This window comes from Sphaerodactylus townsendi, linkage group LG12 (genome assembly GCF_021028975.2).
Source record: "Sphaerodactylus townsendi isolate TG3544 linkage group LG12, MPM_Stown_v2.3, whole genome shotgun sequence".
Classification (NCBI taxonomy): domain Eukaryota; kingdom Metazoa; phylum Chordata; class Lepidosauria; order Squamata; family Sphaerodactylidae; genus Sphaerodactylus; species Sphaerodactylus townsendi.
Window position 1 is genome coordinate 8,383,970 of NC_059436.1, and position 25,275 is coordinate 8,409,244.

Sequence of the window (25,275 nt, forward strand, 5' to 3'; positions counted from 1 at the left end):
TTTTTCCAGCCAGCATAGAGCTGTACGCTTACACGACCAGCTGTTAAAAAGTCTATGTCAATATTTGAGCAGAATTTTGTAGGGAGCAATCCAATCATATGACAGGCAACTTTGCTATTGATGCTGAAGGTTATTGTAGAATAAGAGCTGATCATTTTGCATCCTGTACTTCAGGCATGGCACATTTTTGGTTTTAGTCCAAAGTGTGTTGTGCACATGTGTTTAGTACACTTGAAATGCATTGGAAAACTCTCAGTTTACAAATGTTTGCCAGCTGTCTCTTCTCAGAAGTCCAGAGTCATGTTGGTCTGTTGCAATGAAAACAAACAGGAATCTAACATATCCTTTTTTTTAAATGCCCAAAAGTTTATGTGAACTGATTCTGGAGCAGCAATTCCCAACCAGGGTTCCGTGGTACCCTGGGGTGCCATGAGCATGTCCCAGGGGAACCGCGGCAACACTACCTCACTTTTGTGGTGTCTCCCACCGGCACCAGCAAGGACCTGGAGCTGGCCCAGGAGGCAGGGCCTGACGCAAAGTCAGCAGCCAATTCCCGCACACACACACACACACACACACACACACACACACCCCGCCCCGTGCTTCCCTTCACCCTGGGAGGGGAAGGTGGGGGGGTGGCAAGCAGGGGCACTGGGAGGGGAAGGTGGGGAGATGGCAGGGGTACCATGAGCTATGAAGAGGTCAAGAGTACCGTGATGTCGAAAAGGTTGGGAAACACTTTTCTAGAGGGATGTGGCAAATAATGGGACATGCTTTCAAATAGAAGTTAATCTGCTTCATTATAACAATTTGACACTAGATGATCACTACTTACTAAGTCTTGCAGTGCCGTGAATGGGTTGAGCACTCGCTCATGAAATTAAAAAGGCATTTCCTTTGGGAACTTGTAGTGTTGCAAATGGTGAGTGAGAGAGGAAAGAGCTGTAACAATGTCAGTTTAATGGACATGGAGTGATGTATAATGAGTTGGATCCAGGTCAGAAAAACAATGCTGAGAATGAGACCCGTAGGCAGAAAACAAAATCCATGTAGGGTGGGAGTTGTATTATGAATGGGAATTGGGTGAGACTTGAGTGGGAAAGCTGGTTATATCCAACCCAGTGTGTTCATGTGTAATCAAGCATTGCTTTTAATGAAGAAGGTTTGGGTTTTATACCCCTTTTTTCTCTACCATAAGGAGTCTCAAAGTGGCTTACAATTGCCTTCCCATTCCTCTACCCCCACAACAGCCACCTTGTGAGGTAGGTGAGGCTGAGAGAGTTCTGAGAAAACTGTGACTAGCCCAAGGTCACTCAGCAGGCTTCATGTAGAGGAGTGGGGAATCAATCCTCATTCTTCAGATTAGAGTCCACCACTCCTAACCAGTATAGTCAGTGAGGCAACTGGATGGCATAGGTTTAGTTTGTGGAAGACAGAGCTTTTAATTTGGTCTCCATCCCTAGTCATGTGATTATTATGTAACTATCAGTCTTATAACAACTACTGATGAACAGAAGAGCTAAAGTTCTAAGAAAGGGGATTATCCCGTCCACTGAATGGAAATACCATTGGGAAGCCATCTAACCTCATTCATTCACTTCTTCTGTAAGTTATAAGGAAAGACGCACATCTTTTCATAGCAAGTCGCAAAGTTAAACTAATCTGCATTTTATAGATTTATACCAGGGGTCATCTGTGGCAAAGGAACTACTATTTATTTAGAAAAATCCCATTCTCCACTCCTGTGGTTCTTATCAGGCCTTCCCCCCTCCTTCTGCAATCTTTGTTAGTACCAATTGCTCTACCTTTGTCCTTGAAGGAAAGTTTATGACAGATGAGGGAAGTGAGATTTTGAGTCCTTATCTGCGGATCTTCAGTTTCGGTTTGTAATTAGGTCTTCATGTCAGCATTTTTAAACTTCAGGATAAGCCTTCAGGAGTTTTACATACAGCAGTTCTCAGAAGATTTGGAAGTGGTATATCATATATTAGTGGAAAAGTAGGCTTCTATAGAATACTTCTTTTTACTTCTTTTGCCGTGTGTTCCAAATCAGCTGCAGATGCACTGGACACCAACCATTGCCAAAGATAAAGACTTCACTAAGCGACTTGTGGGCGGTAGTATCGGGAAAGGCTTAGCCAAGCCTGTTATTTCTCTCTTGTTTATAAATTAGATTAATAAACCACCCTCCCCCGAAGGGCTCAGGGCTGTGAGCCAAGATCCAAGGAACTGAAAGTATTTCCGTGATCCAAATAGGGGCTTTATTTTCACTTGTCTGTTTTTGAACAGCAGCCCCTCATGGAAAACTTTGTTTGGGGTTTGCTTTTTAAACACGGGAATTTCAAAAGTGGGAGGGCTGCTCAGAGAAGAATAACTACTTTGCTAGGACAGGCCCCTGCATAAACCTGAAGAGGTCTCTGGATCCCAGCCACAGGATGCAATCTATTTGAAAATGTCATTGCAACATCTATAAGTAGTTTGCTTGTGCTGCATGTGAGTGGCCTTTGAAGAAAATTGCTGAGTGATTTCCTTGTAACATTTTGCATCCCTGAGATTTCAACTGGTAAATAACTGGGTTTGGTTATTCTCTGGTGTTTTTCTGCGTGCTGGAAGTTTAGCGCAGTGAATGTAGACCCCAGCATTGAACAGCTGTGCCAGGATTTCCAATCCCGTGTTGGCTTCCAGTGTCCAAAGAAAGGGTGGCATTCACCGGTGAGAAGCAGTGGGTGAGAGGACTTCACTCTTCTTCATCCACCACTTTTATATTACACCCCTCCCGGCTTCTTTCCCTGTTGAGTTTTCCAGTCATGTGTGGTGGGCAAATAGGGGTGAACAGATGGAAGGAGGAATGGCAGAAGAAAAATAGTACATAGAATCAGAGTAAAACGGTAAATGCAGTAATGAAAAATGTTCAAAACTACAGTTGGTATTTTAAAAGTTATAGGTTTTTCTGTTGCTTTCAACATCTGGCAAATTGTATGAACAAATATAAATACTCCTCACCAAATCCAAAATGTACTTTTCAAAAAAAAAACATAGGATGGTGAGAACAGGGAGCTGTTCTTTTTGCAACAGGATTTTCTCCCCACCCAGTCTGTTACGGGATATCAGACACTACTACCGTGATGGGATGAAGCTGCTGTTTGTGTAATACTGAAAAGGGAATTGTCTCAGATAGCTGGGAACTGAATCTGATCTGGGAGCTTTTAGTGCAAATGTCTGTAAAATAAAAAAATGGCATCTGGCTGCATTGCACTTGCATTGAATGGAGTAGGGGTCATTTGTTTCTGGTTTTGATTTGTCTTATTATATCTGCTGCTGTTAATAAACACCACTTTGCAATCTTTCTCTCGGTTCACTTGTCAGAGGTGTCAGCAGCTGAGAACAATGCATTGACTATGTTAAATGCCGTTAACGGGAACTATGGAAGCTGCTGTCTTTATGTACATTCTAGACGTTTGTTTTTTTGGTTGGGGTTGGAAGGGCGTTCTTTCCGAATGTTCTACCGAGTGAGTCAGCTTTTCCCCATAGCCTTTGGAAATTTGGCAGCAGTATAGAGAACTCTCCATTGATGACAAAGAAAGTTTTCAGTCATCTCAGTGTTTGTATAATTAGTTGAAAATGCCGTTCCATATCCTAGCATGTGTTTTCTCTTGAGATTATTGCAGGTTATTTTACCGAAAAAAAGAGGTAAAGATAAGACCTTCTCTGTACTGAGAAATATTGATTATTTGCATACATAGCTCAGTTAAAACCAGTTTACCAAACTGGAAAATGCTGTCTTCTGCCTACGCAAATCATGACTTTTGTGTTTCTGTGCTGTGTAAAGCTGATAATGGCTTGCCTTCTAAACCAAATGAGGATAAATATTAGGGGATGGGTAAGAGGCTTATTGACAGGAGTGGGGAGAAACACAAAGTCTTTGCCCTTTGTATGCTTATCAGTGGTGCTTATCAGATATTACCACATTAGCTATGTGCAATAGAGAAATATGCGTCAAAAAAGAGCTGAAATGACTGTCGCCCTCTTGGGTCTTGGCTGCTGTGAATGCCTGGCAAATGTTTTTTGTTTTCCGTTTATTATTTTGATAAGTTCTGTGGACTGTTTAAAAGGGTAGCCATGTTCAAGATCCCAGGTGCAGTTTCAAGTCCTTGGGTATGCTCAAGTTCTTTTCCACAGCTGTACACCCTGGTGCTTTATTCTTACTGCCTCTGTTAGAAAAGAAGTTAGGGCCGCAGTCCTTTGACTGCAGGCCTGTTCCAAGGCATCTTTTATTACATTGATTCCTCAAACTCATCTTTTAGCTCATGGTTGACGTAAATAGGAAATGCTAGAAATAGCCTCAGTAGCATGTGATCAGGGTTGATGCTAGTGCAGTGGCACATGATGTGAGTTCACAAGGTGCACTTTCCAGGGAAGAATGCCCTTTCGGCAGATAATATGTTCCTTGCTTTAAGGGCTTTTTGTTTCCCTGAAGGGTTGGAGAACTCGAACATTGATCACTGTTTGTTCTGCATCAACTGTTCTCCTTCAAGGGTGCAGAGCATTTCACATGCATTCCCTTGTTGTCTTTAGAGCCTGTAAGGTACTATTACTATCCCTAATGTGCAGATGCAGTGTGGTGAAGTCTGTGAAATGTAGTTTGTCTCAGGCTATGGCAGACACCAGCTTCAAACCAGAGACTTCCTGATTCATAGCTCAGTCCGTAAATCACCGTAGCAAACCTGGTTACACCTTGTAAAGAACTGCTATAACTTGTTCCATACGGGCCTTGTGTACCTGTCTTTGGAAATGACATGCTGTAATTCCTTAGAGCCAATAATGACATGCTGTAATTCCTTAGAGCAGATACTCTAGTTTTAATGATGGGGTGAAAGTGTTGATTGCTGAGTTATTGAGAGAGATAAGCTTGAAGGGTGTGGAAGAAAATCGGTTCCATAATATGATGTCTTTGGCCTCTAGGTCACTGAAGTGGGAGGGGCTAACCAAATTCCTAATGGTTTATTATTTACCTGTTGTTGTTGTAGTTGTTGTAGAAGAAAACCTCAAGCTACTGTTGATGATGCTGAAAAGCAGATATTAAACTGTAACGACTGGCGAGTTCCCCATATGCACGCTTTTGTTTTTGCTTTTTTTTTAGTCATGGGACATATTCTTTCGCAACGCCAATGCTGGAGCTGCTCCTGGTACTGCTTACCAAAGCCCCCCTCCATTAAGTACCAGTCTGTCGACTCTGACGCACGCACAGTCCTTGCTTCAAGCACAGCCAAATGTAGATAAACTGGTGGAAGATCATCTTGCAGTCCAGTCCCTTATTAGGGCGTATCAGGTAAGGCTACCTTTGTTTTTCTCCTGGTGGCAGATGTGGACACTTCATGTTCCTTTTGTCAACTGCGGTTCCAGAGAGACTTGTGCTTTCCTTGCTCAGTGTACTAACAGAGACGGTATCCTACTTGTGGGCTTCCTAGGGGTTGCTGGTTCTCCCCTGTGTGAACAGAATGCTGGACCTGATGGGCCTTTGGTCTGATCCAGCATGGCTCTTCTTATGTTCAAGTCTGAATCCACTGTTAAAGGGTTCAAAATTGGTGTGGGTGGGGGGACTACAATAAGATTTACAAGAGACCACTTCCAACATTTGACGTCCAGCTCATTTGATATACTTGGATGTAAAAATCAAAGCAGAGGTGCTCAAAATTCACTCTTGCAGAAGCTTTCTATCTAAGTGCAGTTAGGTTGGACATTTGACCAGTGGAAGGAAATTTTGATAATGTGAATGCAATTAACAATTGTTTTGAAAAGGAGGAAACAGAAATAAAGCCAAGTAACAGCAGCTATTAAAAAACAAAGGGTTATTGTGCTAAGAATAAGGTTACTCTTCTTGTTTAAAGAGGTCTAAAATATGACTGCAATCCTAACCAAGCTTGCTATGGAGAAATTCCATCCAATTCAACTGGAGTGACTTCTGAATAAATATGCTTAGAGTTATGCTGTAAGTTTGTTCCTGGTTGCTATTGGACTTCAGGGCAGCCCTCACTTGCTAACAAATGGAAAGCATAATCAATTTTAAAAGGTAAGCTGTCATCTCACAGTGATATTTTTGGATCTGTGAAATATTTGAGATAACTGCAGTTAAATAATATATGATCACTTGACTGACATAAAATTCTGATGTAGATGATACTTAAGTCCCAGAGCTGCACGTTGCTTGCCTACAGTTGTCAGAACCTTGCTGGAAGTATCTCACCAGCCTGGGTGATTTTAGTTCCCCTTTCCTGTATCTTGAACTCTGTTATTCTCTCCCCCTTTAAAATAGCCATGGCCAAGTCAGGGACAAAAACTGAAATCCATGTAGATTAATGTCTAAACTTGCAGCTTTGTCTGGTCTGAAAGTTTGCAAGGCCCGAGCTGAAGGCACAGTGCAGGCTATAAAATCAGCCGTTGTCTGGCTGGGGAAACCTGTATTCCTGAGCGCTGAAAATACTGGAGCATTTCACAGGCATATGTTATCTAACGGACAGTAAAACAGATTGAGTAAGGACATGAAAATCCTGCCAAAGCTAGCCACTAATCTGAATGAGATGTCTATTACATCAGTCTAGCAGAACACAGAAAATGTCAACAAAGTCAAAATCATGGAGTCTAATGTAAAAGAAAACAGCATTCTTCTGTATGATGCTGTTTTATGGAAAAGACCAAATATTCCAATACATTCCAATACAGTATCGGAATGTGCTGCTAATGAGAATCTCTGCAAGGCAAAATGGTTCTCTGGTGTCCTTGCCCCATTTCTAAATTCTTCTTAAGTATAATTACAGTTGGTTTCATTTCCCAAGAGTCTGCAGCATGAATTCTTTTTCACTAAGATAGTATGACCCCTATAGTAAGATAAAATTATTTCGGTTTCTAGCTTGTGATGCAGACTGGAATCAGTGTTTAGAGTGAAATGGTACCAATCAACAAGAATGTGGTATCCTGACCTTATAAAATGACCGTATCATGAAGATACTTGCTAACCAACTTTGCGCTGACTAATTCTGTTGTTACTTCCAGGTCAGGGGTCACCACCATGCCAAGCTTGATCCTCTCGGCATTAGTTGTGTAAATTTTGATGATTCGGCAGTATCCGATTCTCCAAACGTCGGTGAGAATTACTCAGCCAATTAACTCTAATGTAATTTTAACTTTTATATCCCTTTCCTTTCTACCCCACCCCACCCCACCCCTCCCCCTCCCTTCTTTCTTTTGGTATCCTCTCTCCTTTTTCCGCCCCTGGCCCATTTCATAGATTCGAGGGCATCATGTAGCACAGCTGGACCCCCTGGGCATCTTGGATGCTGATTTGGACTCTTCCGTTCCAGCCGATATTATCACTTCCGCAGACAAACTGGGTGAGGGCTCCGAGAGCAGTTAGTGCCGCATCGCTTGAGCTCCTCTCTCACTTTCACAGCTTCTAGGTAGACGCTTCACTAAAGCCCAGAGGGAAAGGTCTTAAGTTTCCTTCATAATGATCACTTAAAAAACAAACAAGCAGGAGCAACAGTCTTTTCTACCAGGTGCAGCCACAAGTTATCGTTGTAATATACGCACCCTGCAAGCCAACTAGGTGTCTTCTTCGATCAGTCTTTGTTCATCTGAGTCCAGTTGTACATGGATTGAAGTAGGCTGGTAGTGAAAACGATTTGCCTTCCTGAGGAAAATGTCCGGGTCACAGAACATTTAGACTTTCCGCTCTGCCTCCTATCATTCCTTGATGACCCCTTAAAGGCAAGTGAGGCTGTTGCTTCGGGTGATGATGATTTGCTTCAGGAGACACTAGTGAGGGGAAGAAATAGAAATGCCCCCGGGCAAGTCTGAGTGGCATTTTCCTCAGTCAGTTGAGTTACATTGCTTAGTTGGGAAGCTTGCCTCACTATCCAAAGAGGAGGTGCGTACCTAGTTTAAACACTAGCAAATGACCGTTTGGTGATCATGACAAGGAAGCTTTGGAGTGCATTCCCACAACTGATTGAGAGGCTGAAATGATAGGGCCTTTGGGCTGGAAGGGGTGTGTGCGCGTGTGTTCCAGTGAGTGCATGTGTGGTTGTGTTTATAACTCAGTTTTCTAGCGTAGCCCAATTTGCTCTTAACTGTGCCCACTCTTGTATTTGCAAGCTTAGAACAAGTTATGGTGGCTGAGCTCTATCGATTGCTGGTGCTTTCCACAGGTCAATGAACCTGGCTCCGCAAGTGCTTCTAAGTAGCATGCTTCTAACTTAGAATAGAGTGAAAACAATGAACACTAACCAGGTTGAAATGTGATTAGAATGTTTGTGCATGAAATGTATGCCAATAAGGGTGTTCAGTGTTGTTATGCTCACAGAATGTCTTTGGGAACAGTGAAAGGAAACGAAAAGCAACTAAATGACTTGATATGGTACTTGCTTTTTGAAGTGCCTCTCCCATAAAGTGTTTGAGAACATGCTTCCACCTATGGCATTACATTTGACTCACAGCTGGAATTCTGGATTTCCTGCTGTATTTTTTTTTAAATCAGGGATCTTTTAGTGGAGCAGAGCTGATGAATACAAGATTGAGGGAATTCACCAGGCCCTTTAGGGATTCCTGCAGAATCCTTTCCCACTCACGTTCCAGGTCGCACGCATTAATTGTGCTTGTCAAGCTATTAAGCCATCCCTTGTGATCATTTTAGGAATCATATGATGTATTGTTACAAGGATGGTGGTGTCAAGGGTACAGTGACCCTTTAGAGAATTTGGCCTTGTGATTCATCTGACATCATGCCCCCGTGGCAGAACAATTGCTACATTACTATTAGTAATCAATCACCATTACTTCATCTAGGTAGCAACGTAGTGATTTAGGAAACTGGATGTGATATAATTCTCATCTGCCAACATTCATGTGTGAGAATCATAATATTATAAACAGTACAACCTTGTATAAATTCAGTACCTTCTGTTGAGGGAATAATGTTACATGTTTCTAATCAGAGAGATCTTAATATTCTAAAGTGGAGGTTGTTTTATGGTAGATGAAACCATTTTTAAAGGAGATATTTTCACAATTGAGATTTTTTTTAGAGATTTAAACATTTTTCCAATAATAACAGGAAAAAATAGAAAGGTATTAATAAAAAGGAATATAACAGTATTAAGGACACAGATCATTACATAGTTACAATTCTGGACACTGAGAGAACTAATGTACCTTTTTCAAGTGGTGCTCTATAAAATCATAAAAGGGTCTGAGATATTTTTTTAACCACATACAAATTCTGATATCAAATTTTAAACATCTTCTTTAGTTATTCAGTTTTTACCTTTTCCCCCCTTGTTTGGCACCAACAACGAAAAATTGAAACCTTAACAAATTATTAATAATTTTATACAACACTTCAACCATGTACCTCTCATTTCTTAAACGTTTTTATGTTTGAAAGTAGTATGCAAAATATATATTTTCCACTTTTCTTGAAATTCTTGGTTGTATCTCCTGTTCACACTGTTCATTAATTGTTGGGTCATCTGATACCAATATTTTATTGTAGCTGGTTTTTATTATATTTTGATATGCTGTAATCTGCCTTGTTGGTAGGCTGTACGGAGAAGTGGGGTCTAAATATTTTCAGTACCATTTAATCCAGTCTTGCTGGCCTCTCAGAACAATATCTGGGCTGTTTTCAGCTAAGTCACCTGTGCCAATTGCAATCCTGAGAAGTGACATACAGCAGGCATGGGTTTGGCTGATGTTACTGTTGAACAATGTTAATGGAAGTGCTTTATCATATAAGGTGGGTGAAAGTAACTGAAATTCTATAGAAAAGCTGGAGTCTGCAACCTGTATAAATTACACAGATTTTGAAAATTCCACGTCTGTTGCAAAGCGACAGAGAAACGTATGCATTCTTTTGCTTTGGCACTGAGTATACAAGCCTCACTACCCAAACATCTTCTGCTCCTGTTGCAGCAAGTGAGATTCATTAGGTATTAGCTACCTCCTTGCCAGCTGCTTTTGCTGCCAAAAGAGCATTAGACAATTAGCTAAAAAATAAAACAGATAGTATCACGATGTAGCATAATTCTGAACCAGATATTTATGGTGTGAGTCAGACAGACAATGGAGTACACAGCCCTGGGAATAGCTAGCCAGTACAATAGCTAGCCTGTTTTCTTTTTGCTTTGTGGTCTTGACTTCAGCGTGCTGAATTAAAGACAGACATTTAAAAAAACTGGCTGATCTGATGTTAAAATCTCTTGCTATTTCAGTTGTTTGAAGAGTTTTACTGAATGTGTGTTAAAGCAGACCTTTGATTTGGAAAAGGTTATAATAAAATATAGTTTTGCTAGCTGTGGGGTGGGCGCAGCTAATGTCTTTGACTCTGTAGTTCTCAACATTGATGGCAGAAACTCTCCTTGAGTTATCCAGGATGCTCTTATGGTATTCCTGGTTAGTTTTTCTCAAAACCTGCAAAGCTGCTGAAATACTCAGGTTTGCATGAGTATTTTAGTAGCATGAACCTAGCTATAAGAATGTCTGTAAGTAATAGCAGTGATACATTCCTATGGGATGCCCTTTTGACAGATCTAAGAACAGCTCCTTAGTTGTATGCACCATGTACGTGTGTTGTGCCAAAAATGTGAATGACAAGCCACCCTTTTACTTCCTCTCTGCTGTTTGTTTGTGTTTGGAGTGGAGAAGCAGCAAGTGACGTTCTTGTATTTACCATTTATATTTGATTCACTGTGTGCATGTTTTGTACTTGGCTGTGTGTCCATGGAACGCAAACCGTAAGAAGCCATTCCCAGAGACTAGGCGTTGATTTGAAAGGGGTGACCTGATGTTGAGTGTTCCCTTTTAATCAAAGTGGGCTAAGAGCAATCAAAGCTTAGCAAATCCAGTTTAGAGGCAGTCACTTTCCAATAATTAATGTGAGAATTTGGGAGGAGGATTGCATCCCCACCAGCAGATTTTCTTGATATATGTCCTGGGAATAGTTGGGGCGCTCTGCATTTCACCCCCTTCTATTGGGATTCTGCAGGCTGTACTTCTTTTTCAGGAGAGTGAATACCCTTGAATGATTGCCTGTTTTGGATGTTTGTGTCTTTTGAGAGATCACTCCAGCATCAAAATAAGTCTTAGCAGATACACCTGTCCTGGGATTTCCTGTGTAGCTGATATGTTCTTACTCATTAATGTGTTTAGAAGAACACTAACTAGATTTGACTTTTACATCAGGATAAAGGTCAAATACACAGTCTTATTGAGGAGTGATTCTGGAGTGACGGGAGCCTTTCGTCTGCTGATTAGGAGTGCTGAAAGAATGAATTAAAATTGCTTGAGTCCTTTGACATTGGGAAGTGCTGAGCTTGTGTGTGAGCATTGTGCTGAATGCAATGTTTTCTGCTGAGAGCTGGATAATACCCCCCCCCCCCCCTGCTGTTTTATCAGCTAATAGAGGTTTCAGTGAAAGAGGCTGTTGTGAAGTGTGGCTTCTTATCCTAGCAAGAAACTCTGGGATATTTGCCACAAATATTCCCCCCAATGTGGTTTACAAAGGTAATTGCTGACTTGCTTTTGTGTTTGCCTTGTAAACTGTGAATTCAAATGGCTATAAACTCTGGCTATAAACTCACTATATCCCTAGATATGAACATATTAATTGAGGATATCAGACAAGAACTACAGTGATACAAGGGATTAGATAATCAGCTACTGTGTGGCTTACATGCCAGTGGGCAAATGTTACCTGTTATGTAATTACCATGACAATGATGACTAAGATTATTATTTCTAAACACCTCCCTTGGTCCCCTGCATCTCAGTGAAGGGAAACACAGAACAGCGGGAAGGTTCACCTTTTAACACTTCTTCCTGCTTAGGTGAAAACCTCCTCCCCAAACCCGAATTAGAAAATATTGACTCACGTGGATAATGGTCTTCTCTCTGCCACTGGGTTTCTTTGCAAACCTGATTGGTTTTTATGATGCTGAACCATCAGATCCCCTGAGCAGGTATTCCAAATGGTCAAGGTTCTTGCTGATTCAAGTGCCTGTTCTCGTGACTTCCCTGTCTTGGGAAAATAAACAGTTTGTCCTGGGTTCACTAAACTTCCTCCCATCATAACAGAGAGGACCTTATTTTGATTGCCCGGAGTTTCGTGGCAGAAGAGTCTGACACAAATGTGATCACAAATCTGAAGCGATGTCATTTGGAAATGGGACAAAGGCTTTTTCCAGCTGTGTAAGTCTGACAGATGTTAGGTGGTTTATCACTTTCCATATGGTTTTCTGTGCTATTTTCATTTGAATATTTCAGCCAAGGAAACAAAGAGGAGATCTCAAACCATGTAGCTTAACTGCTGTCCGGTGTGCAACCTTCATGCTTTTTATTCTTATGCACTGTCCGTTTTGGTTGGCTCTGAATGATTCCCGTGAGGATTTCTTTGCCCTGTAGGAGTGCAGTCACCCTCCCTTCTAACCCTCTCCCTTACAGTGGTTTTGACTATGGGAGAATACTTTTTCCTTTGCTGTTTTTTTTTTAAGTTGTCTTTTTTCTTACGTGACTACTTTCAAAATTCTTTGGGGTTTTTTAAAAAAACTAACTTTGACTGGGTCTCTCTGTCTTTTCCTTTCTGCAACCCTCCTTTCCCGCCTTCCCCAGATCTTGCAATATTCAAGGAGCGGCTGAGAGTGCTAACCGTAGGAGGTATGCAAATAATGGCCTTTTAACCCTTCTGGCGATTAGAACTCTCCTCTGAATAGTTGACTCTGGGCATGTAGAAGTTAGGTAAAGTTACCGCTTGCTCATATTATGGACAGTGGGGGTGACCCTTTTTTCCAGCGTAATCTTAAATGTCGTAAGTGAATCGGATACATGTGTTCAAAGCGCTTCAGCAGTAAGGGCTCTCAAATGTTGTACCCTCGCATTTGAGAGTGGTAGCCGTTTTCCTCATTGTTTGCTTGCTCCGGTTTTATTTGCAGCGATTTTATTTTCCTGCGTCCTTTATTTGGTTGCAAGCTGCTCTGAAAAGTTGAGCTTGGAAAAGCTGGGTAGAAACGTTTTGAGTGAATGAACGAAGAAATGTGATCAATGGACTGAGCAGTTTAAAAAGTGTGCCAACATGACTGTTCGTTGGCACCCGTGTCCAGGTGCCAGTGAAATTGGAGCCCGGCAGTTTGAGTTAACTTGTTTTGTCAGGCACGGATCAGAATGTTCTGTTTTGAATTTCCAACTTTATTTAGGCAAAGCTGTTCTGGAATCCACATCAGTTGGTTGCAATTTAATCCTATGCAGAGTTATGCCCTCTTAAAACCATTGAAGCCAATGTGCTCTGAAGAGGGTAACCGTGCTTAGGAGGGAGCAATGATTTTTATGCACTGCTAAGTAATTACCATCCCACGTCTAGCCCTTTGTAAGGCAGTTTCAGAAAACGTGGGTGATTAATAGCCAAAAATCTTAATTATAATGCCCTAGCTATGAAACCTGGACAGAGTTTGACCCTAGGGTGAAATAATGCCCTTGTAGGAAACAAGGATCCCAAGTCCAAACTGTAATGCATAAAATCTAACGCCTTCCTCCTGTTAAGCCAGTTATGTGGTAGTAGATATATCTAGTAGATGGAATGTGATGGCGTTAGGAGAATTCTCCCTTGATGTTCCCCTGAGAGTGAATATTCCTCATAGTTAATATTGTCCCATTCTTATGCTGACCCAGTAATTTGGGTTCTGATGTCCCTTATGACAACACTTCTCAAAGATTTTGAACGTAGCAAATGAACTGGGTTTTAACACCGTGTCTGAAATCAGATCATAAAGAGAACTTCTGTAGTTTAGCAGCCATCAAAAAATCCTGTAAGGAGTATTCAAAACGATTATGTAGTTAATAAAGAGTGACGTATCCAAATGTTTGGAGGAGGGACTATCTGACTCCTGGTGGAGTCTGATAGGAAGAGCAATCTGGACACTTGGAAATATAACCACTAGGATTGTTGGTGTCTTTGGTCTCAAGTTGCATATAAAAATACTGCATGAAAATTAATAATCTGATTTCCTTCATAGGAGGCTGGGGTCAGCTGTTTGGGAACCCAGAGGAAATTTCTGTAGAAAACTGTAGACTCTGAATTCACCACAAGTGCTTTTGGTTTGTTTTCTTTTTTGCTGCAGCCTCTATCAAGGAACTCAGACTGTTTCACACTTAACTTTTCCAATCCAAAGATTATAATAAGCTTATACTCCACATAGCTTGTGATGTATAGTATAAGCATGCTTTTGTCAGGGGCCCGTGCACAGAATTTCCTAAAGAATTGGAACTCCTTTTATGTAACAAAACTAGTTTGTGTGAGAGGCAGCATGGTGTAGCTAGTTTAGATGTCAGATCTGGGAAATCCAGATTCAGATCCCTACTTGCTGGGTGTCTTTGGACCAGACACATTCTCTCAGACTTGAACTTGGCAAGTATTTGGACGGGAGACCTACAAGGAATACCAGGTATATAAATGGGAGGCAGGCAATGGCAAACCATCCCTGAACTTCTCTTGCCATGAAAACCCTATGAGATCACCATGTGTCTGCTGTGACTTGACGGCAAAATAAACAAAGTAGTTTGTTGGCTATTGTGGGGTTTTTTGGCTCCATGGCTGCGGTCTGCCAGTTTTTGCTCGTAACATTTTGCCTGCATCTGTGACTGACATCTTCAGAGATAAGTCACAGTAATTTGCTATGACATACCACTAAGGATGCTAGCCATAGATGCGAGCGAAGCATCTGGGAACAAAAACTGCCAGACCATTCAGGCAAGAAAACCCACAACAGCCAGTTGATTGTGGCCATGAAAGCCTTTGACAATACAAACTGGTTTGTGTATCCTCCCATTTAGATGCATTTACAGCCCCATCCTGTCTCTACCTATTCCAAAAGAATACAGTTGTCCACTCCAGCGAGGAAGAGAGTTTCCTGAGGAAAGTCTCTTTGTTTGTGTACAATGGGCTTGCTTTAAGCAGTGGGATGCCCATGTGCCATCTGTCTGTATCAGTTGCCAAGACTTGCTAGATATCAAGCAAATGGCGGTTAAGGAGGCTTTCTGGAATGTTCCAAGGTTCTTGTCAAGCTGCTGTGTTGTCTTCCCGCCCTTGCTAGCTGCTGTAGCTCTTCATGGAAGCTGTTGTTGCCTTTAGCTGAAGCATCCTTGTTTATTACTCTTTGAGCATCATCTGCTGGAATGTTGGTAGCAATGGGAAAGTCCTGGTGTACAGTAAACGTTACCTATGAAATGGAATTTCGGACAGTTAACTAGGAAATAACCCTATTGTAAGTCCTGTAGAATGTGATTTGTGGTTTGCAAAGAGTCTAGTTTTATGGTGCATCTTAGTTCCCTGGGATGAACTATTCAGGAGAGACCTCTGCAGAATCCCTGAAACTGCCTGCTTTTCTAGCTTTGGATCTGGGAATCGGTCCTGTCTTATTTTCTCCTTCCATTTTACTTTTAATTCTGAACATGTATGGGAAATATGGTTGTTTTGTTTCTGTTTCCTCCTCGTAAATCTGATTTGTACGTATTTGGGCCTGAAATTTTTATCGATTCTTCCATCAGGTTTAATTACCAGTTTAATGGCAAGTATTTATGTTTATATCCTGTGTGCCTCATAAATAACCTTCCTGTTCTTGCTTTACCCGTCCATTGTTTAATTGCTGCTTGGTTTGAATTCATATGAACCTTCCCCGTGCTTATTTTGTGCTGCTTTCTCATCCCTTCCCCTCTTCACAAAAACCTGGTTCCTTTGCTGCTGTCTGCATTCAACACACTCCCCTGCTCCTTCTCTGCTTCTGCCTACCTATGAAAATCCTGCAGGGTTTTATGGACTGGCTGAATCGGACCTCGACAAGGTCTTTCACTTGCCTACGACCACTTTCATTGGAGGAAACGAGTCTGCTCTTCCCCTGCGTGAAATCATCCACCGTTTAGAGGTAAGAGGACTGCGAGTGCTGGAGTGCTGCCCAGAGTGTTAAGAAAGATTGGAAGAAAGCTACCCGGAAGCTCCCTCTCAGTCTGATTGTGCGTAGAATTTGAGTGGGTTGCATCAAAACAGCTCCTGCATCAGAAATCAAAGCTGTTCTAAATCACTAAATCCTAAATCACTTTTTTCTAACTCGGCTACTGATTTCCCCCCCTCTAACATGGTGTTAAAGAAGACAGTACAGTTTCTTCAACAGAAGGACATAAGCTGTAAGTTTTTGTTCATATAGAGATCCATGAAAAAGCTAATGAGAGCTTTAAGAACAAAGGTTGGTAATCATGTGCTACCATCCCCTGGTCTGTGCACCACCATTGCAGGAGGAGATGGTGGCTCCTCAACCACATAGGCAAGGAGTGTGTTGCTGCTAGTAATTACCCAAGCAATGGCAATCGGAAGCCGCCACCTGCCTGCCTTTTTCTGTCTCTGTGTGGAAGAGGCTTACAGGGTGGGGTCTTGCCAATGGCCTGTAGCAGGGGCGTACCACCCTTGGGGACATGGGGTATCTCACGTCCCTGAACATCACCCATTTGATCACGTGGGGGCACAAAATCGCACCCCTCGTGTGATCAAGCTGCTAGGCCCCCCCCCCCTCTATCAGAGGCAGTGGCTTGCGGCCTCTGATGGAGGTGGGGTGACCCAGCCCAGCAGCACCCAGCGGGCCTGCGGCAGGCTCCTAGCCCGGTGCCAGCTGCTGCCACCCCCGCCCCCCTTCTATCGGAGACTGCGAGCAGGTGCAGCTTCTGATAGAGATGGGGGGGTGGGCCAACAGCAGCCGCAACCAGGCCGGGAACCTGCTGTGGGCAAGGCCTTGTTTTTGCGCGGGGCCCCACCCTCTATCAGAGGGTGGGGGTGGGACGCAAAAACAAGGCCTTGCCCCTGGGCGCCAGTTCATGCCCATTCGCCTCTGGCCTGCAGAAGCTGAAATTGCCCGTGTTTCAAAAGGGTACCGGAACAGAATGTAAAATATGGTCACGCAGCCTTGTACCAAGTGAGAAGAGTGGGAGCCCGGAGCCAATAACTCCAGAATTCTTGAAAGTGTATAAATACAGAAGCTGAAGGGTTAAGTGACCATTCAGGGCCGAAGCAGAGGTCTTCCCCCTTTCCCCAGCTGCCCTGTGGTTTTCCCTTGCAGCTGTAGTTGCATCATGCTCAGCATGCAAAAGAACAGGTGCTGCTGACTCAAAAGAAAGGGGGAGGGGACATGGCAACATCTCAACAGCACTGGTAACGCTGGCCAGCATTTGCTGTGTCACTGGTCTACTTAGGCCAGAAGCACCGAGCCTCCCCACCGCACCAGTCTTGATATCTCAGCATTGTTCTTCCTTACTTTTATGTTCAGCTTCCTTTTAGGGTTCACCTTCCTTGTCGGCCACACGGTTCTCATTCGCTTGCTGAATGCCGCCTTCTTTCTGGTCAAGCAGACACAACCGGGTGTCCTCTGCCTTCATTGGCTCCGAGTGTCATTGCCGCATCTAAAAATAATTTCCAACAAGACTGTTTAAAGGCCGGCCTGGCCATCCCCTGCCAAACATTCTTTTTCTGCTTTGCTCCTGCAGTCTCATCACCTGGGTTTCGAATCCGAACGTGACTAGTCTTAACACACAGCTAGGATGATCACTCCATTAAAGTCTGGGCCCAGTGGCTTTTTCTTCAAGGAACACTTTCCAAGCCAACCTGTCTCCCACCTCATTCCCTGCATGCATACCCCTACAGTTGTACGGCAGGGTCTCCAACGTGGTGCCCGTGTGTGCGTGGCCCCTACCAACACCTTTCATGATGCCTGCCAAATGCTTTTAGAAAGTGGGTGTGGCTAGGAGGGGAGTTTGTCCGCAGGACTTTTGGGTGGCTGTGTTGATTAAACAGCATCCTGTTAAAGCTTCCTATTGGAGTTTTATCTAACTTTGCTCCGTGATATTTTGTGGTAAGGGTCACCTCCTGCAGCAGCCGTTCTGAAAATTGTTCCTTCTGCCCTGAGTCAGAATTCCACATGTGCCCACAGGCCCACTAAGGTTGGGGGACCTGTGGTGTAGAGTACGTCAGGTTACGCTCAAGGCACTGCCCAGACCTGTTGAGTCTCATATAAACACTGTCCTGCAGCTCCACTTTGAAGAGAGAGATGTGTAGTGATGGTCAGGGTGTCTTTCAGGGAATCTTGGCTACTGTTTCTTATCTTACGGGCTTTTACGGCCCTGGCCCCTGCCTGGTGGAACGCTCTTCCTCCAGCTGTCCGGGCCCTGCGGGACCTACATGAGTTCCGCAGGGCCTGTAAGACTGAGTTATTCCGCCGGGCTTTTGGGGAGGCCAGCTGCTGATAGGTGCCCGTTAACAACTAAGATCCGCTGTTCCCCTCTCAGAGGAGTTAGAGGAGTTAATGGTCGAACGCCACCTGTTTTAAATGATTATGAATTTGGAGCGCTGCATTTTAACTGATATTAATCTTTAGTATTTTATTCTGTTTATCCACTGTTTGTATTTATGCTGTAAACCGCCCTGAGCCCTTTGGGGGAGGGCGGTATAAAAGTGGAATTAATTAATTAAATACCGAGGAAAACCTGATAAGCTTCTAAGGAATGCCAGTATTCCCTAAAACATGTTGGAACTCTGCTACCCTCAATAGAAGCCTTCAGTGATTTAAAAAAAAAACACCTTTGTTTTTCAGTCTCAGGATTGCATTCAAATTCATGGAGGGACTGAAAATGACTGACCACCTCAGCATGACCTCATCTTTACATGGAAGTAAGCCTCACTGCTATTATTGGGACTTATTTCCAGGTAAACATGGTTATGGCTAAATAGCAAGTAACTGCAAGAAGCAGTGAGATGCAGTGAATCATGCTGTGGTTGGGTGTGAATTGATAATTGAGAGGTTTAAATCCTCACACAGCCAAAGCTTTCTATAGTCTGTCTCAGAAAACGGCGTTAGTAGGGTTACATATTCCTTTACCACAGAACTCAACATGCTGGACCTTCTTTTTTTTGTGTGTGTGTAGAATGCTCTGTTTGGCTTCTAGTGCTTACCTAGCCCTGCTCCCCCCATCTGTTTGAAAGTAAAAATACATTTTGGCTCTTGTATCAAGGTACCATGTTCAGTAATCACAAAATAATAGTTTTGGCAAAGGAAGTGTGATCATTCTCATATTCGTTCAGGACTGTATTCTAATGCAGAAGCATACGATTTTCTCGTCAGCTGCACCTCAGCTTTTTCTGAGACAGACTATAGATGGCTTTTGTAAAGGTAATAAGCCACTATTATAACAAAATGATTCAAGGGGGCACTTTTATTAAAGTAATGGGACTGTGAATTATACCACTGTGTACAGTATATATTAGCCATTTGCTTGTATGTATTGTGCTCCCAGTGCTTATGTAATACCATTTTCTGCATTGTTTAACATATCATACCTAATACTTTATGCTTTGTTTCAGACTTCTGTATTTCTAGTCCTATTAAACTATTTATTGGATTTCTCATCCTATTAATTGCATTGACATCCCATTAATTGCACTGTATAATCTGCCTTGAGTGTCAGTGAAAAAGGCAATTATAAACAAATAAGTGGCTTTAGGCTACTCTCTCTGCCTTGTCTACTTTTGGATAGAATGGAATAAATCCGTCTGTATTGCTCTGTAGTATGTAAGGGAAGGGTAGGATACATTGAGACATAACACATTTTTACTATTGGCTCATACAACTACATATTTGTGTCTGGGGGGGGCGGGTGGTCAAATGTTTAACTTTGTCTTGCAACCTTCCTGTCTGTGTTTAAATAGATGGCTTACTGCCAGCATATTGGTGTGGAATTCATGTTTATCAACGACCTGGAGCAATGCCAATGGATAAGACAGAAATTTGAGACTCCGGGCGTCATGCAGTTCACTAATGAGGAGAAGCGCACCCTGCTGGCTAGACTGGTCCGGTCAACCAGGTACTTTGTATTTCTTCCACCTGGTCCAGTGCAGTTTGTCACGTAGTGCGTACAATGCCAGTATGTATGTTAGTAGAGTGTTGTTTTCTTAGGCAATGGTGTAACGTGGGGGGGAGATGAGGGGGCTCAAGACCCAGGCACCACTTGCCTGGGTCACTTGGGGGGCACAATTGACTGCCTGCTCACAGCCCACCAGCCTGCCTCAAGGGGGGGCACAATTTGGGGTGTGGGTGCAATCAGTGCTTTTTTGGGGTGCCATTTCCTGCAGGCACTCCACTGTTCTTAGGTGTAAGGGCTCTTGACCCAAATCTCATAGGATTTAAAGCATATGTAAAAAGACACAGATAAAGCAGGAATGAGGAGTCAAGGTTCATGATCCCTGGAGAACCAGAATGTGTATTAAGAGATATGGTACTCTCAACCAACTGATATGCAGAAGTACAAGTCCAAACTGTCCATATTCACTTCCTGGCAGAATGCTGCTGCTGAGCGCACCGTGTGTCTCTTTCTGCTTGAGCAGGTAACTGCCTTCTTCCAGGTGGGGGAGGGGGAAGAGAGAGTGTGTGTGTGTATATGTGTTACATGGAGCATCTCCAAATCTTGGGTAGTATAGAGCTCTGTGTATATTAACTAGAGATTTCTCTCTTTTTTTTTGCATATTCAGCGTGCTAACTGAAAGTTTCAACTTTCTAGCAGGCCAGTCCGCTAATTTTTCTGATTTCATGAATTGGAGTTCAAATTTGTTAGAGGCTTCTGCTTTTGATGCGTCACCCTCCGAATATAACTGATATGGCAAAAATGGTCCTAATCTTGTTACACACAGTGAGGGCAAGGGGAGTCTACAAAGAGGCCAGTTCAAAACCAGGTCCGATCCAAAGAGTGATCAGTTCACTCAGAGAGGTTGTGAGACACTCCCATCTGTTGCTAGGTCAAATGAAACTCTTAGTCCAGCGTGAAATGCAGCAGGCATGCCGAGACTTTTCGTGTGTGTGTGTGGGTGTGGGTCTGTGTGTGTGTGTTTCCTTCCTTAGGCTGCAAAAACATCTGGTATGGAACCAATAAGGTTACACTGTATTTTTTCATATATATATGGGAGATACTGGACTGAATTTTGGCTAGTGCAAGTCCACTTTAGAAAAAATGTGTTTAGCAAAGCCCTTAGATGTGTACCTGTGATACGTTCAAATGTCATAATATGTCCTATCTCTACAGACAACTTGCTGGATTCTGTGCTGTTCTCATTGTGGCCGGTCTTGAGCTCTGGCCTCCCTTGTGCATCCCCCAGGCTATTTTGAGATATCCAGAAGGAAATGACTATGATTCACTGCTTGACTCTTTTTCTTAAACGTTTTTATTTTGGAAAGCAAAGCTTGCCAAGGCATGCGACTTCCTCCAAATCTTTCGAAACCGATGCTTTTTCATCTCTCTATTTAGCCATTTTGGAAAATATTGTTCCTTCCTTGTCTTTCACAACATGGTAAATACATATTATGTGTCCTCATTGATAATACTGAGAGGCAATAGATTCCGATCCGTAACAAAGACATGTACATCTTCTCACATCAGTGGGGGGGGGGGGGGGTTATGAAAAACCCACAACATACACCCCTCATCATTGTCTCATGGGCTGTGATGGAAAGTAGGGGAAAGAGCGGGATTTGAATAGAGCCTCCTATTTGAGGCACACTGGAGATGGATCACAGCTGTCCTTGGCATCAAATGGGTTCCTGAACATTGGAATTAATGCTTGTGAAGAGGGCAGTGGAATTTCAATACAGTGCCATATCCCTTGTAGTGGGTACTGCGATGGGGAGGCGGATGCACTATTCTCCTGTCTGTGATTTTTGACATTTCTTTTCCCTTTTTCTTTTCAAACAAGCAATGTTGCGATGTCTTTTCTGAACTGATCTTTCAGAATTCCATCACAGCTCCTTAAATTCCTTTTGAAGTCACTCCTGTTGTGATTCTTTTCAGGCAGGTAATCAGCCGGTGTTGACTTGTTAAGGGAAAAGTCAAACTTCTTTAGTTAGTCACTAAAATATTGCTACACGTATGATGTGCTCTTCTTCTGTTCTTTTGAATTATGCATTCTACAGAGCTGGCAACTTTGATAATAGCATATTGTTTCGATAACTCATTTGAATTTTTTCAAGAACCTTGTGGGTTCTCTGGTAGTTCTGGTCCTTCAAGTGGTTTTCATACCTGCCTTTCAGATTCGAAGAGTTCCTTCATAGGAAATGGTCTTCTGAAAAGCGATTTGGCTTGGAAGGCTGTGAGGTGCTGATACCTGCCTTGAAGACAATAATTGACAAGTCAAGCGAGAAAGGAGTGGATTATGTTATCATGGGGATGCCGCACAGGTAATTTAGTTCTTGGAAAAACTGATTACCAGGGAGGGTAAAGTTTGTAGGACTGTTGTTGGCTGGAGCTCTGGTACCTGAGCAGACCTGAGTAGAATATTCACCTCTACCATAGACTTCTTAATATACAACCTTAACAAAGTCCCTTTTCTCTCAACATCAGTACCCCATTCTTAAACTGAGAAATAATGAGTCACTTCCCTGAGGACACGAAGACTTTTAAGTGAATTATTAGTGGTTCCGCTTCTCCCGCTTACTGCAAAAGAGGAATTAAAGCAGAGGTGTCAAACACATTTCTTACGAGGGCCAGATATAACATAAATGTGACTTGGTTAGGCCCGGCCCTGTTGCAGGGAGGGTGGCTGCCTCAGCTAGTGAGCCCCCAGTAGGCTTCCCAATCCAGATTGGCACTGAGGGGAAGTGGCTGTCTCATCTTGAGAGGGCTTATCAGGCCCACGAGCCAGTTAAGGCCAGACTGGGAGCAAGGGGGGTGTTGCCTCAGCTGGCTCGCTGACCTAATAAGCCCTCTCAAGGGGCAAAATCCGGCCCCTGGGCTGCATGTTTGACACTCCTGAGTTAAAGGGGTTTTTTTCCAGACTGGCCCAGTCTGATACAAAGTCCATTTCTCCTAAATCTAATTGGTTTTCAGGGGGCGTCTGAACGTTCTTGCCAACGTGATCAGGAAGGAGTTAGAGCAGATTTTCTGCCAGTTTGACTCCAAGCTGGAGGCTGCAGATGAGGTGAGTACTTTTGCATGTTTGGGGAAGGATTGCATATTCTATAGAATTTTTGTTCACTGAATGGTGACTATTCTGTGCCTCACCCCACCCATCACCTTTTGAACATGTATTTTCGACAGTTCATCCTGTGCAACTCAAAAGCTTGCTTCCAGAATTTTTGATCCTGTGTGTGACTGACTCAGGAGTTTCCTTAATGTTGCTCAGAGCTCAGTAACTTTGCCTCAAGGGTAAAGTTGTGGCTTGCTCTTTTGTCCTTGTAACTGGACTCCAGGGTGAATGCTCCTGAGCTTTAAAGCTTCCGTTTCATGTGTGTATAAACTTCAGAAAAGGATGGGAACTTAAGAGACTATATCATTCCCCTTCCTATATGACAATGGCTTTAATCAGATCAGTTACAAGAGATTTTCAGCCGTCTTCAGGTGGTTCACAACAGCTGCTGAGTTCAGCTGTGATATGAAATAACGGTGATTCTTTGTCGCATGTTCAGGGGCCATCTACATTTTGGAATGGCAGTGCTAGTATTGAGTGTTTTGAAATCTCCAATCTAAATCGATCACCTCTAAATGTCTGCAGTCTCCTACATCGGCATGAATATAAGGTAGAAAGGGACTAAATAAAGCTGAGTAGTAAGGCAAAGTGCCATTTTCTCTAACTTCCTGTTTTGGATTTTTGGCCACTCTGTCAGAACTCAAAATGTGAATGTTTCTCGGTCGTCTTGAGGCTCTGAAAATTGTGGATATGAATCTCTTTCCCCAGGGATCGGGAGATGTGAAGTACCATTTGGGAATGTACCATCGAAGGATAAATCGTGTAACTGACAAGACCATCACTCTTTCATTGGTTGCAAACCCATCTCACTTGGAGGCTGCTGATCCTGTGGTTCAGGGCAAGACGAAGGCCGAACAGTTTTATTGTGGAGACACTGAAGGGAAGAAAGTAAGTCGGCGTGCAGTGTGTATCTGTCACCAATCATCTTTCTCCATGGTTGTTTGCACATGGTTTGTCAAAGGGAAGAGAGCATTGTTCATTCCCAATGTCAAAAAGTTCATCTAGAACAGGGAATTCCAAAGAGCAGAAATTGTAAGGAATTCCAAAGAGCAGAATTTGTAAGGAATTCCAAAGAGCAGAAATAAAAGGCTTTTGGATATAAGACCGTTTATTCAGACATCTTAGAAAGCACACACACACGACATGACAGGAATGAGACCTCCCGCCCAAACTACAGGTTATAATCGCATTTCAAATCCCTTCCCCCTCCCTGGGCCATCCAGGCCCATCTCATGGGAACGGAATGCTCATCTTGGTCAGCAAGATAAGCCATCCACCAAGGTTGTTGCCGCCGATTCTGGCCCACCGCCCGGCTGGAGGCATTCCGTCAAGGCCATCTGGCTGGGAGAGAACCAGGCAGAACTGCCATCCTTACAGGTAGGGAATCCTGTTTTCCTGATACTCAGGAACTCCAGCACCCTATCAGTTTCTACCAGCATGGCCAATTGGCCATGCTGACAGAGGCTGATGGGAATTGTAGTTCCTGAACATCTGGAGAGCCTCAGGTTCCCTACCCCTGATCTAGAACTAACTGTTCCTTCCACAGCCTTAAACTGGCATTGCTTGCAACCACTGCAATCGTGGCTGGGTCTCCAGTGCTGCCAGATTCATGATGAGCAATTTATGTTGCTGTTGTTGCTTTTTTTCCCCCTTCAAGGTGATGTCCATTCTTTTGCACGGTGATGCCGCTTTTGCTGGGCAAGGGATAGTTTATGAGACATTTCACTTGAGTGACCTGCCTTCCTATACGACCCATGGGACTGTTCATGTTGTGGTGAACAACCAGGTAATTTGTGGATCCTTTGCTATAATGTCGGCCTCTCCCCGTTCTTTCCCTTTTCCACTTAATGCGCCAAGAACATCTGACTGAAGTTTTGTTTCTCAGTTCTTGCAAGAACTTCAAAACCATTTTGGTTATGAAGTTTTCAGTTGCAGCTGTGTACTGACATGGGCTTGGATTTCTTGGTACTATTCTTAGAGAAATATCCGGATGGACCAGTTTAAAGGACATTCAGGCAGCCCAGTTGATGCTGTCTGAAATATAAACTGAGTTCTTATGCTGGTCTTTTTAATTGATAGTTAAACTGAGCTAATTCGTTGAATCATAGAATCATAGAGTTGGAAGATACCCCAAGGGCCATCAAGTCCTACCCCTTGTAATGCAGGAACACTTAATCAAAGCACTCCTG

The 25,275-nt window shown here is 43.1% G+C and overlaps 1 protein-coding gene across 4 annotated transcripts in view; it reads left to right on the forward strand.

Annotated features, from left to right (window-relative positions):
• Positions 1-25,275, forward strand: part of OGDH (oxoglutarate dehydrogenase) — a 62,512-nt gene that overhangs the window by 18,060 nt on the left and 19,177 nt on the right. Inside the window, exons 3-11 of one of the 4 annotated variants that reach the window (XM_048512505.1) lie at positions 5,141-5,329; positions 7,051-7,141; positions 12,661-12,705; positions 15,847-15,962; positions 19,784-19,938; positions 22,152-22,298; positions 22,948-23,038; positions 23,795-23,974; positions 24,744-24,872. In XM_048512505.1, the coding sequence (XP_048368462.1) occupies positions 5,141-5,329; positions 7,051-7,141; positions 12,661-12,705; positions 15,847-15,962; positions 19,784-19,938; positions 22,152-22,298; positions 22,948-23,038; positions 23,795-23,974; positions 24,744-24,872 (1,143 nt within the window). Of the gene's footprint in view, positions 1-5,140; positions 5,330-7,050; positions 7,142-7,285; positions 7,389-12,660; positions 12,706-15,846; positions 15,963-19,783; positions 19,939-22,151; positions 22,299-22,947; positions 23,039-23,794; positions 23,975-24,743; positions 24,873-25,275 lie in introns of all 4 variants that reach the window. The other 3 variants (XM_048512504.1, XM_048512507.1, XM_048512506.1) reach the window with 3 other exon arrangements.